At 39.6% G+C, this 14,084-nt stretch overlaps 1 protein-coding gene across 4 annotated transcripts in view; it reads right to left on the reverse strand.

The window, feature by feature from the left end:
- The window catches only part of GRAMD1C (GRAM domain containing 1C), a 51,699-nt gene that overhangs the window by 34,510 nt on the left and 3,105 nt on the right, over window positions 1-14,084 (reverse strand). For all 4 annotated transcript variants that reach the window (XM_058829927.1, XM_058829926.1, XM_058829929.1 and 1 more), the window contains exon 3: window positions 12-96. In XM_058829927.1, the coding sequence (XP_058685910.1) occupies window positions 12-96 (85 nt within the window). The remainder of the gene's footprint in view (window positions 1-11; window positions 97-14,084) is intronic.

Consider the following 14,084-nt stretch of genomic DNA (forward strand, 5'->3'; position numbering starts at 1 on the left):
TTACTTCTTACCTACTATGAGTCTCTCCGACTCTGGCAGATGAGAAAACTGTCTCTTGAATTCCTCACTCCTATATTTGTAAGTGGAACTTGAGAGCTGCAACAAAGAACAGTAAAAAGGTTATGCAAACAGATTTATTTTCAGCCATCAACTGTCTTCATACTGGATGTGTAATTTTATCTTGAAGAACAAATGAACTTCAGAAGAGCAATAAAGAATAGGTGGTATCTAAATGTGATCATCCCTGTAACTTTATGCTTACTTATGTAAGCGTATTTATTTAGCATGGGCCAAACTATTCCCTGTATCAGGCCAGATGCCAGTCACAAGGCATTACAGTGCTAGGACAGCAACCTGCTCCACCCATAAGGGGATGAGAGCCCTTCTGGGACTAAATATTCTAGCACAGACTAAGTGAAGAGGCAACAAGGCCACAACACAGAGGTGACAGAAAAATCAAGCCCTCATGGAGGACAACAGAACACAAGGACACAACCTAGAGCATCAATGTCTACTTGGAATACCATTTCAGAAATACTACAATGCACTGGATTTTTCACTAGTTGCTGTAAGTAGACCTGTAGGAATAAAGGTAATCGTTTCCTCCAGTAAGAATGAATAGCAGCATCACCATCACTTGTTGATTTTCCATCATGTTCTACATTCTCTGCTTGAGCACCTGTATTACTTCAAAACTTGACATTCACCATTAAACCCATCTCCACCATAAGATTAGTTGCTATTTATATTTAGGGTGGGGGAAGAAAGAAGAAAGGAGGTAAAGAACCACTTCTGTATGACCTTGCAGCATGCTTACTTTTGACACACTCCTGCAGCATGTTAGTTGGCCACTACCCTTTCGCTGTGTTTGTGCTTGTCCAAAAAATCCCAGGACAAAGACAAATTTATCTTCATCTTGATGGTCTTTTAATAAACTACAACCAATAGTGCTCCCATCTCCTCCAGATTCCCACATTTTGCTTTCTCACTGAGGACATTCCTGCTTCTTGCAGTTCAGAAGTTCCCTGAACACCACCCTACACTCACATCCTACGATGGTCTGGCATTTTATACTTGAGAATTGAGTTTTTAGGCCACAGGAACACAGGTGCAACCTCCAAGTCAAGTGTTTAAGTGCATGTAACACGTGAGTGAGCAAAGCTGCCCTGACACAGGTCAGCTTTTAAAAAAATAAGACAATTTTCCTTCTACTACCATGAATAAAAGTCTTTTACATTTGACCTCTGAGTACATATTTGCTGTCCAGTGATATTCTGAGCATTGTAATGCAAAAAGCAGCATACATCCACCCCTCCCCTTCTGAGAAAAGTAAACATTGAAGGTTTGTGTGTAGCTAAAGAGGAACATGTTAGACATGTCTCCTCTAGGCTGTAATGCCTCCAGTTATATTTCAGTTATTTATGTGGTTATAAAAATAACATTCTTGGAAAGCATGTTATCTGCTGGAGTAGGTGGGCTTTGGTTTTTTGGCTTCCAGCATCCAGCCCTGAAATGCACACTTTTAACTGATCATCCAAAAAAGGCATCCAATATCTGCACTACTTTGAAGAAACCAAGATCTTTGCAATTACTCTGGAAAGAGACATAGGGAAAAATGAAAAATTAACTCACATCTGTCAAGTTTCCACCTGTAGTTCCAGAGTCCCTGTGGTTTACACACAGTCCTACCTCAGCTGACTGAAGTCTGGGCTTGTGTTGCCAATGCCAGCATACAGGGAATAAAAGAATAAGTCGGCCATGAGAGGAAAATGGAAAATCACAATTTGTGAAATCGTGATTTAGGAAGCAATGCTTTTAAAGAGAAAAGTATTTTCTCAAACACGCTGTATACAAGACATAAGAGCTACACTGAAGTTTGGCATTTTTGTGGTTGTAAGACAAAAGGAATCAAAATAGGAGCATCACAGTGTCAAAGACACTTTTATGTAAGTGCCTGAATCAGCCAATTCAACAGCTCCAACAATCCAGACTCAGGATACTGAGTTTTACTTAGAACTGAAATTTTTCTAGAGCACAAAACCTGCTACAGCTTGTCCCAGAAATCCTTGCTGGCATTTAGAAGTGTCATGAGTAACTGGACTATAAGAAATCCTTATTAATTGTAGATGTCTACTGAGCTCTTAGGACACTTATGCAGAGTCTGCTCAGAATCCTTATGGAATCAGGAGAAAATTGCGAGCACATTGAAACTTTTGAACCTTCTCTTTTCCCTACTTTGCACAGAAAATAGCTCACTTAAATCTGTACTTTTTACCTACTCAGTAGGTGGCTTGGTGATTAAGAAGAGATCCCTCAACAGACTTGGGAAACAAAAGGGGAAACTTAAACACTATTATCATTTTCAACTTCCTTAAAGTGAACAAGACATTTCTATGAATACAGCATCTCTCCTATACTATAATCTCCAACATGTGGCAGCATTTGAAGCAGGTTGGCACCTCTGAGTTACAAAACCGAACACCAAATATTAAAAGAGGAAAGGCATAAAACAGGTTGTAGCATGGCACTCACAAGAGGAAAACAGCAACTTGTTTTTAATACATACACATTTCTAAGTTTAATTAAAGTCATCAGGCAAACACTCAGCCTGAGGATAATCTTAGGCATTTATGGTTCTGCTACATTTAATCACAAAGAAAATTAAGTGCAGCCAACAAGTTATTAGCATTTTTAATCTGAAGCCACAAAATATACCAGAAACCTGTAAAATAGCATGAACAGAAAACAATTTTCAGTGACAACCAGGAAACTTTACAGAAGACAGTTATGTAAGAACCAGATATTGGAGACACATAACTAAATGATTCTCATACCTTGTTTAGAAATGGACCAGTTCAACTATATAAAGTCATGTTCCAGAAAAAAAAAAAGTAAACTTAAATAGAACTAAGCTGAGTTATTTATAGGATAGAAGCCTGTTAAAAAAACAGCTTTCCTTCACATTTACATCTTCAAACTGTAGCCACTGCAAACAATTTGAGCCATTTAGCAAACTGCAGAGGAAAATTAAGCAACACCTTCTCCCAGGAGTACAGCAAAAATCCTAATAATTAGTAAATTATTTCACTGCAGACATCACTAAGCATGCAAATAAGCAATCAACTTCAGCAGAATGGTGTGCACATTTTTTAACAATCACTAATGATAGCAATAATTCTGCATTTGTTTTGTTAAGTGTTTTCCCTTTGTTTTGAGACACCACAAAACCCAGGTTACCTGACAATTTGCATTCTATAGTTGTGACATGCAGCTATGAATAGAACAGCTGAGATCCCAGGTAAGTTGACCTCCGCAGCAGGGTAATAACTCTGGTATCACCTCATTTCAAGAGGTGTCTCCCACTAAGCTTCAGTCTCAGAATCAGTTACCACCACAGGCTCCCAGAATCAAAAAGCCTATAAAGCAAGCTGCCCAAACTACCATTTCTTTTATGCTCAGAAGCCTCACTTAACCATGGAAATACGGCCCGTGGAACTTAGAGCTTTGATCCTCTGTCTAACAACATGTAAACCCAGGCCACTAAGTCTAAACCCCACTTAAAAGATCACCTGACTATTCCCCAAAGACCTGTACTTTCCTATGAAGTTTCTAGACATGATCAAAAACAAATTTTGAGGTATTAGTAAGGTTAGGATAAAAGTACATTCTAACCTTACATTAGCAAATTAAAACAAACATTAAGTATTCTGTTGCGTTTCTACTGAATAATGATTTCTTCCCTATTCAAATTCATGTAAAACCCTTCTTAGCATCAGGAGAAAGAAAAAGAACACAGCCTCCAAAAGAACAACACCCAATCAGAAAGAAGTCTGGATTTTATAAAGCAAGACTCCCCTATACTGCAAATATTGTTTAAACTTATCTGATACAGTAGGGAAAAATATCAACACAAAACCTAAAAAACAAACAAATAAACAAACAACACAAAACCCCCTCCCCAAAACACCAAAAACAACTAAACAAAACATACCAAGATCCCACTTTCAGTGAGATTAAAGTCTCACTAGGGGAGATGAGAACCAAATTAATAGGCCTGAACAAAAGTCTTATTTAACAGTGTAAGGCAGACAAGACTTCACATACTCCAAGACATATTCAGGCAGACTCCCTCATTAACACAGGAACACTTCCCATGGCACACTGGCATGATCTCTCACCTGTAAAAGGTGCCAGGTCTGACAAGCCTTTCCCTCATAGAAATGTTGATCCCACTGCAGCCATTTCTTCAGTTCACAAAAATTCACTTATCATCCAATCTAATCTATAACACACAAGCCACAGCCCTCCAGCTTTAAAACCAAAGCTGCAATGAACAAATTTCCCTTTGAAAAAGAATAAAATATATATTTTATGTTTTTTAATTAAAAGTCACTCTGGATGGAAAAATCCATCCTACCAATGAATAGTTCTTCTACTAGTATATTTGGTTAACTTTACCTTCACTCTGTGAAGTATTTTTGGATTGTAAGCAAGTTACTCTATACCACCTTCTGAGGTAGGGATTAAGCTTCTGAAGTCTATCAGCAATAAGATTTTTCTTTTTCAGACTTATTCTTGTGGCTTTTCTGAACCCTCTAATTTTCAGTGTCCTTCTTGAAAGCTAAATATAGCATTGCAGGAGTTACCACAAACAGATAAATCTGAATCAGATTGCTTTTGGGCACAGAGTCACAGTGAAAGCCCACATCCACATGACTACCAGTCTGCCTTATCTTTTTGCAGTTACAGGGCAGTTTCCCACTTCTGACAACAAGCATTAGGCTGCACGCTGGAAGCATCAGTCTTGTTCAGTTTACCTTGTCACACGTAAACAGTCCAGATCCACTCTGCTACAGTGATCTATTTTCACTAACCACTTCTTGACAAAATCACAGAAAAAAAATTCGTTTAGGAACAATTTTCAATGCTTGAGTACTCAAAAGCTTTACTAGCAATGACTTACACTTCTTTCTCTCTTGAAGGACAAAAGCATTTAATTTACACAGGGAAAGAACCACTCACAAGACCCGAAAACATGACATTACTTAGGGTGATTTACTGTGCTGTGTACAGTATATTGTGCACTTTGGTTCACTTTTGTTGGTTTTGGGAGAGGTGTTGTGTGTGTTTGGGAGATTTTGGTTTTTGGGGTTTTTTTTAAATACGGAGATATTTGATCACATCTGCTTATTCACACAGTTGTATTTAATTGCTAGGTCATGAGAGGCATGTCAAACAATTAAAAAAAGAAACCAAGCAACTGTTGCCAGGGTTTGCTCAGCCATTGTATTCCTTAGGAGCCTGCTTTCCAAAAGTTCCCATGGTCTCAAAGAAAAGTGAACAAGCTCCTAGTCATAGTGGGAGGGGGAAATGTTTAGGGAGCTACAGCTATTTTCCTTACATTCATTATATGCTTTTTTCCTTCACCCTTACCTGTGGAGAGGGGAGTCTCTTAAGCACAGGGCCACTGGCAGGCACAAGGCTGTGCACTAAGTTCATTATGCTCCCATTCCTGCGGCCCAGCCCCCCTCTTCTTTGTGGAAGCTGAAGGAGAAAGGAACTCTAACATCTCTTAGTGACTGAGCAGAAAACAAACAACAGCATTCTCCTTCAGTGGCACCCAGTAGAACCCCAGTGAAAGTATGTCTGTCTTTCTTCTGTTGGAAATACAGAATGTATAATTTAAAGAAAGGCATATTAAAATACAAGTCATTGACAAATATTCTAGAATATTTGCCGAGGACCTGTATTTTAATATCCCTTTCTTTATATTATACTGCATCTTCCAGGTTTGGTTGGGGGTGGGGAAGATTGGGGTAGATAGGGGAGTGAGGGGTGATGGTTGTGGTTTTTTAAGCCTAAGACACTCCATAAACAAGGCTGAAGAGAGTCTCTAGCTCTCCCAAAATGTGTGTTACTATTAACTAGTTCTCACATATGCACAGGCAGGTACACTGGAAGTGTCAGACCAATGATTTACCAGTAACACTAGGAACTTCCAAAAATTCCACATAGAAAGAAACTCCTCAGAACTATTTCATTATGGAGAGCTGCTGAAATATTGGGCACCCACTTAGAAAACATTTGACACCCAGTGTCATGAAAGTGACTAAATGAGGTGGTTCAGAAAAGGAGACTGTTTCTACTTATTTTAAAGACTGGGTACAGCACATCAAAGCACTGTGTCCCACAGGAGTAGCTCAGCTCTCACCAAGTGGGATGGACATCAGTCACACCAAGCCATCATTGACCTGACATGTGGTGAAAGCCTGTTTTCCTGAAAAGCAATTCTGGTCAACTACTAACCAGGGAGACCCGATCACAAGCATTTCCCCATGTGGAACAAGAACTTGGCTGAACTGGAGTACTGCTCACAGAGGGCCTGGTCATTTCCCGCACCTCACCAGTCACAGTGTCCTTCCAAGAACAGGAATAAAGGTCTCATGCTTGAACTTCACCTATACAAGGTGGAGCATGGCTTGAAAAGCAGCCTAGAAAAATCCCCAACCAAAGTTGTTACCAGTGTGATTTTGACAGGAAAGAAAATTTAACATCCTATGAAATACCATGCTGCTAACATCAGGTTATATAATTATAACAAAGGTAACATTTTTATGCAGAATTTTAAAATCTGGCATCCTTCCCATGAAGAAAATTAAAAGACTTCGAGCTGAAAATATAAAGGTATTTCTTCAGTGAACTTTGTGTTGCATAACCACTTAGAGATTACATTTTTAATGTTCTTTAAAAAAAAAAAAATCAAAACAGCAGAAAAGACCTGGAAGAATTTTGTAACAGAGTATTTCAGTTTAGAATATGTGAGGGACTCTCACAAATTTCTCCTTCAAAGCCACAGCAGAACTAGCTCATTTTCACATTTCATTGAAATAGGGGTCAGCTGAAGGTACTTGCTTCCAACAAGGTGCTTGGGAAACAAGCTGATAACCTTCTCATCAATTTATAAGAAAGCCTCTTGCCATTAGTACTACTATATATTCTTTTCCTGAAAAGCATGAGCTTGGATTGAGAATATCCTCTGCTTATTCTGAAGCAATGGCTTTGTAGTATTGAGTACTTCTTTTTCTGCAAGTGTTTTAAAGCATTTTAACAGTGAAGCCAATGTACTTTCATAACAACTCTGATTTGGAGATATAAATCTCAAGCTTGCCACATACAGTGCAGAGGAAAGCATATGCTCCATTTCAGAATAAAACTGACTGAGGCATGAAGCTAATGTCAAGTCAGAAGACACACACCCCCTACACATACCTCCTCTAGCTGCCTGCAGCCTGTTCCAAACCATACAAATCCTCGGCCAAAGCCTCTGCAGCTCCCCCCTCTCTCACCCACTTGCTCAGAGCTGGTGCTGGCCACCCTCCAGCAGTGCTAGCTAGCGTTCTGCCAGCCTCTGCTTGCATGCCAGCTTGGAAAACAGGCTGAAACCCCCTAGCCTTGCAGGACAGGCACACAAATGCTACAGCAACTGGGCAAAAAAACTTACGCAGGAGGTGACATTTAAGCTCCAATCTAATCCAACGCCCAGCTCCAATCTAAAACCATCATCACCAAAACTGATTTCGGGAAGCAGACTGCAGTAGCATAAAAATCACTTCAAGTTCACAGAAGTCCCAAAGGGAATAGCAGAGGAAAGTACTATCACCAGGGAAACACCAGCTCAGAAAGAAGCACTTAATGCCTAGCACCCCTCCTCTCTGAAGGCTACAATCCATGAACCAGCCTTAAGAGTACATCTGCACCTGGCAACTCAGCCTGGAGACAAATCTACTCTCACACAAAACTCAGCCACTGTCCCCTGTTTTAAGTCAAGCCCTTACTCAGATACCTTCTCAGTCTGAACTCCAGAGCAGGAGCTCAGAACATCAGGGCATGCTTCAAGCACACCCAAATTCCCCAAAATGTGTATGTTAGCAGCTACCCAGAGTTCAGCTCTTCATAGGCACTTTGAGGCAAGGGATACAGGGCTCTGCATGCCCAACAAATCTCTGCCTGCTCTGTGAGGGGAACAGCAGGCATGCACCTATTCTGCTTTATGATGTCTATCCCTTTCCACCTGCCTTACCTAGGACCTGTCTGCTACATTTCCACGACTGACATGGAGTCAGCAGCAAAGAGAGAGCCCTCTCCAAGCACAGCCCTACTGAGGAAACTGACAGAAGAAAGAGGAAAATGCACATCAAGGCATTTTAATCACTCATATTTAAATCTGCAAGTCTGAAATGAGAAGATAATAGAACACAAAGAGGCTGTATTTACAGTCATTTTGCAGCCCCAGCTGCTGGCTAGGATAAGTAGCTGTCTCTGTGCACCTAGCTGGGTGGTGGCTTTGGAGAGCCTGCAGCTCTGCTGTCAAGATCAGCTACATATGTAAATAGCAGGAACTGGTTTCACCAGAAAAGCAAGGTAACTCTTCTGCTTTCCCAAAGCAAAGACAGGACACATCACGGGGAATCTCCCTGTGCTGAAAGAACAGCAAGATATTGGGATGTCCATACAGAAAACTATCCACTGGCAATTTATTTCCATTGGAAAGCCAGTGAGAGGATTCAAAGTGATCTCAAAAGGGCCTTTCCAGAGCCTGGGTACCAGCGTGACTCAGGTCTCCAAAACATCATTAGCATAGTCTGTTTTATAAGTTCATTTCCTGTTTATAAGATAACACTATCTGCAGCTGATTGAACACTTGAGTGTGGACATTTGCAATTAGCAATGAGACTGATAATTTCAGTTTCAAATATGATTATTTATACAACTGCCACCAAACACCTCTGAGTTTGGATGAAACAAACATTTAGATTTTTAATATGAAAGTTAATTAAAAAGTTCAAGAGCTTTGGACACTTCCATGGACAAATATCTTCCTCTGTTCTGAATCAGAAACTAAGGTGCTTTTAACTTTTAAGAGCCAAGATGTCCCAATCTCAAATGTATTCAGTATCCTCATGAATACCTCCCTATCTGGCAATAACATCTTTGAACCTGGTAATAAAACTATTCCTATAATGCCTCTGACCAGAAACCACATTTCATGCTGCCTCCCCAGAACACTAGCACAAGCCAAGTTCACAAGGCTCTTAAATGCCTAACTCCTTCTCATTTTAGGGAAAAGTTGTGGATCTGTACCTACTTTCTTGACTTCATAAATGCAGCATTCAAGCAGTCTACCCCATGAAGATTTAACAAAAAGGAAAAAGGTAAATCAAAATACAACAACTAAGTCCTGTGACACATCAACTCCTAAAACAAACTTAATACAAATAAACCAAGTGTGTTTGGATGAACTCTACATTTACTGTCTTAACACTGTACTTGAAGTGAGTTTGTCATCCTCCAGCAGAGTTATTCTTTAGCTCAAGACGATTTGTCTACTCCCCAGGCTAATTTTGAGTCTAGGTTTCAACAGCCATAAGTGTACTAAGTATTATGATGCAACAGCAATTAAAAGCTCAATCAAGATTATTTCCTTTTGGATAACAAAATACATTCCTTTCTGAACAGCAGTTTCATCTGACTCACATTTGTTTTTATAGCATGTGAAACAAGTAGCTAATGTCATTGGTTAAAAACATCTGGTTTTTCACCTGATCTTTCACTGCAGGCTGCCCAAGTAATACAAAAAAAAATTCAAACTGCCTGTCTTTAGACTTATTTGATCCATTTATCAAACACAGGGAAAATCCAGATGTTTTCAGGGTTAGGAAAAATGCCTAATATCATAAAGAAAACTCAAGACATAACTTCTCAACTCATCTTCCTTACCTGCAATGTCTTGCCAAGATTATTTGATGCCAAAGTAGCCAAATACAGAAGCAAAATGAACAGCACACTTCAGTCAGACATTTCCCTCCTTACCCTACCAGTAAAATCTGTCTCTCTGTAACTGCATCTCTGATCTGTATTTAAGTTCAGTAACAGTGCCCAAACAGGATCAGAAAACAAAATCATGAAGAAAACAATCACCATAATAGTAATTCCCCTTGGTGCCATTTAGTTTTCAGCAGCTCATAAAAGGATACACAAATACTTTCGATCAAAACTACAGTGAAAACCTGAAGGAGCATACTAAACCACAACCCCACATAGATAATAATGCAGGAGTGACTGTGGCCAATTACATACACTGCTTTGTTATAAATTACTCTGGTCATCTCATTAAGCCTGCCAGTAGCCCTACTGCACTTGAAATGCCATGGAAAGTGGCACTGACCAAGCAACTGCCCCAAAACTTCTTCTCCTGACTGCTGCTAATAACTTAATATACCACAAAACAATCATATCTTGCACAGTTTTATCTACCTGTCTTCTTTCCTTTTCCTTATATACAAGTGGTTCACCTGTAGCAGACCTGAAAAAGACAGTTCTATACCACTACCTGTTTGCAGAAATACAAGCTGTAGACAAACAACGAAGAGAAAAATTTTAAAAATCTTATTCCTATCTCCTAGAGTTGACTACTAAAGCTCTCATTCTGCAACTTAGGGACTTCCCTTTCATTAGAAGGGTATCACTATTCCAACTCTATGCAAATTTCCTGAACCATGTTGCATTTCTAATGGTTTTCCTCCCAGTGACTAGAAAAAACTAAGTAAAACACACAAACCCGAAGTATTCTCTTTCTGACCTATTATACCTAATCTTCAGGTTCTAGACTAATTTACATGTGTATAGCAATAATTCATGTTATATAGAACTACCTACTGCTACAGCTGGCAAAAGCTTATTTTGACAGGGTACCACTGTCAGTCCAGGTTGAAATTTTATGATAACCAGATCTACCTCAGTGCTCAGTCTGAAGCTGCAGTAACAGCAATAAAGACATTCCCAGCATGAAAAGAAGGGAGAAAAAACCCTTTAGCCTATTCACCCGTGTTCAAGGGTTGGTTAGAACTGCAGTTCATCTTCCTACCAGGTTAAAACGCTGCTGATGTGTAATTAGTGCTATCACAGGGCTGAAAAAAGGCACCTGTTTCTGGGGATTCCAGGTAGATAAACAAACAACAAAGCCAGTCCTGCAACTACAGCAAAAGCTATTTGTACTAAAGTTAGGGCATTTAAAAAACCAAACCAAATAAACAAAAGCCCAGTCAACAAAACCCCAAAATGCAGCATTAATTCACTTAAAGGCTTTTACTCTCTTTGTAGACCTACAGCAATCAATTTAACCAATTCCCATCCTCCTCAACAGACTGCTTCATACCAGCAAATAAAAAGGAGGCTAAAAATCCTCCTCCAGTGTCAAGAGAATTGATGTATCTCCTCCACATCCCAAACATTTGGAGGCACAGATAAGAAGCAACATACCAAATATACAACATAAGAGAGCTACTGTCACAAGGCCTTAAATATCAGCCCCCAAAACAATTACCACTTCAACCAGCCCAGTAAGCCATTCCAAGAGTGGTGTAAGTCGCCAGAGAAAGATGGAAGGAGTATTCAAACAAGTATACATACAATATTTCATTTAACCCTACCAGTCTTGGGCCCCAAAGTGCCTCAGTTTGTATCTGTGCTTCAATACGTTATCTTCCAAATTGTGATACATATCTGCATCCCTCCTTGTGCAGGTTTGAGTAATATATACTGACTGTATTCTTGCCATACATATTGTCACACACTCCCAGACCTGTTCTTTCTTGTCGAAACCAGATCCATGTGTGTAAAAATTCAAAATTCTTTCTCAATCTTGTGCAACCTCAGTTGCTCTTATATTATGAAAAGGCTTATTTTCACTTTTCACTGTATCAATTATTTGCTTCTCTTTTCAAACTCCTACATACTGACCATCTCTTTAAACTGGCATTACTGATTGCCTTTTTTAAGCCTCTTTTATTATCTTCTCTCCAACACCTCCTTGACACCTCACATTTTCAAATTCTTAAGGAAGCCTCCCAGATACAAGCAATTTTCTGAGATGCTCATTTGATTTCCACTCATTCCACCTACCTTTTCATTCCAAGGGAAAGACTCGTTTTTTTGGGTTTTTTTCCCCACAGGCATTCTTCTTATTGTAGACATACATGAACTTTCTTTGACTGTTCAATAATATAAACTAGAGTTCTCAGACACAAAACCTTCGCTTTTGATGCAAGGATCCTTTTCATTAGCTTCCTTATTCACCTTTCACCTTCTTCACTATGGTAGGAAAATACTTAAGGCTTTCACAGGTTTCTTCTTCCAAGGATATTAAACTGAACCATATTTCAGTAAGAAGGGCATAAAAAAGGATAAAAAGGTGAATTCAGAATCCTGAGATAGGGCTTCCAGATATAACAATTTCCAATCATCTTTGACTTTCATCATCTATTTGCAGTTGCCCAAACTAGGACTATTTAATCAACTGGAGATAAAAGCTGTACCATTTCCAGTGGAGAGAGAAAGCCCCAAGATTAAGTTTGTAAGCCATCCTTTTTTCTTCTTCCAGTGAGTTTATAGAAGTCCAGCTTTGTCCACCTCCAGGTGGAGGGGGGCAAAAAAAAACAAAACCAAAAAATAGCCCATGACACACCATCAACCTTAAAAATAGCAGTTAAGTAATACTATCAGTTTAAGAACTGCTTTCAGTAACAAAGAAAACTAATTATTTCTCAAAACTATTCAATAAAGATATCCAAAATATTATTTTTTTAAGAGGTAAGAAAAATTCCACATAGTAGGATACTCTTCTACCCTGCCTGATAATTTTTCAGCTATCCTTCCTTCTCCTCACTTACCATAGCCTCACCATAGCAAGAGAGAGACTGTCCCAGAGGCTGCCAGCCCTAGCCTGCTGCTAATTACTTGTGCTCCTGTTGAGCATTCATGATACGTGGCCTAACTTCCAGAGGCATGGCACAACTGCCTACTCCCACTCAATCCATGAAAAACTGAAGTCAAACCAGTCAGGCTCTAACATCCACATTTGGTTTCTATCATCAGCAAAACAAGAGTACATCACCCTCAGAAGAAATCAACCCTTGGAGCAAACCTAAGCTGCTGGAAGCGTGCGGCCTCTCCAAACAAATAACCCAGGCAACAAAGCTGATCCCCGGATGCTACCACAGGCTAGTCCTGCTGCTGTAGCAATTCCTCCATTCTTCTGACTCAAGAGTGGGAACGAGCATAACAAGTCCCCACCTGCCACAGGACACTAAGATGATCTTTGTCAAATGTTAGTGACACATGCTTCACACACTGCAACAAGCTGCCTTCCTTGCTATCACCTACACATTTACTATGACTCAGAATTTAGGGAGTTTTAACGATTTGTTTTTAATAGTCAACAGCTGATCATCAACCATGCAACTTATTGAAACATTTTCTGTCAACACGAGTAAGGAGAGATGCCAATGACATAACATTAAAAAAAAACAAAACCAAACTATAATTTTCTCCTCGAATTTGTGACTTCCTGGTTCTTGCTGCTTTACAATTCAGTTGCCTTGAGCCTGAGAAAATAAGCACCGTGGCGTCCTACAACCAGACTGGTACAGGCTTTTAAAACTAATCAGTGACAGTAAGGCTAAAACATTTCCAGCCACAGCATTATCTTTCAAGAGGGAAGTATTTACACAATTACTTTATTTTAAGTGCAAGGTCATGTTTGCAGAACCAGACAAACACCAACATCAAACACATACTAAGGTCTTGGAGCATAAATCAGAGAGAAAATAATCATTTAATCATACTGGAATAAGACCTCACACAGCACCTGCCACTGCACTGAAGAATCCCACTCCCCTGAAGTTACATGCACACATTACAGGGAGCAGAGAGTGGCACAGTGAGGACACAAAATCCTGCACTGTGCAGGCTCAAAGCTCTGGTCAAAGAAACTTCAAGCCTTCAGTATGTGTCTGAAACCTAAGAGTGCAAAACCAATAGCACAGCTACATTCTCCATATAGAGTACATTAATGACTTCATTTTCAATCGCCAGGCCTATCAAGGAAACACTGAGTTGATAACAGCAGGTCCAATAACCTGACACCGAGACCTGAACAGGTTTATTCCTCGTACAAAATACCACCTGCATTAGTGGTTGTATACAAACCAGCAAGCATTAGTTTACACAATCTAATTTGCCACTTA

This window comes from Poecile atricapillus, chromosome 1 (genome assembly GCF_030490865.1).
Source record: "Poecile atricapillus isolate bPoeAtr1 chromosome 1, bPoeAtr1.hap1, whole genome shotgun sequence".
Classification (NCBI taxonomy): domain Eukaryota; kingdom Metazoa; phylum Chordata; class Aves; order Passeriformes; family Paridae; genus Poecile; species Poecile atricapillus.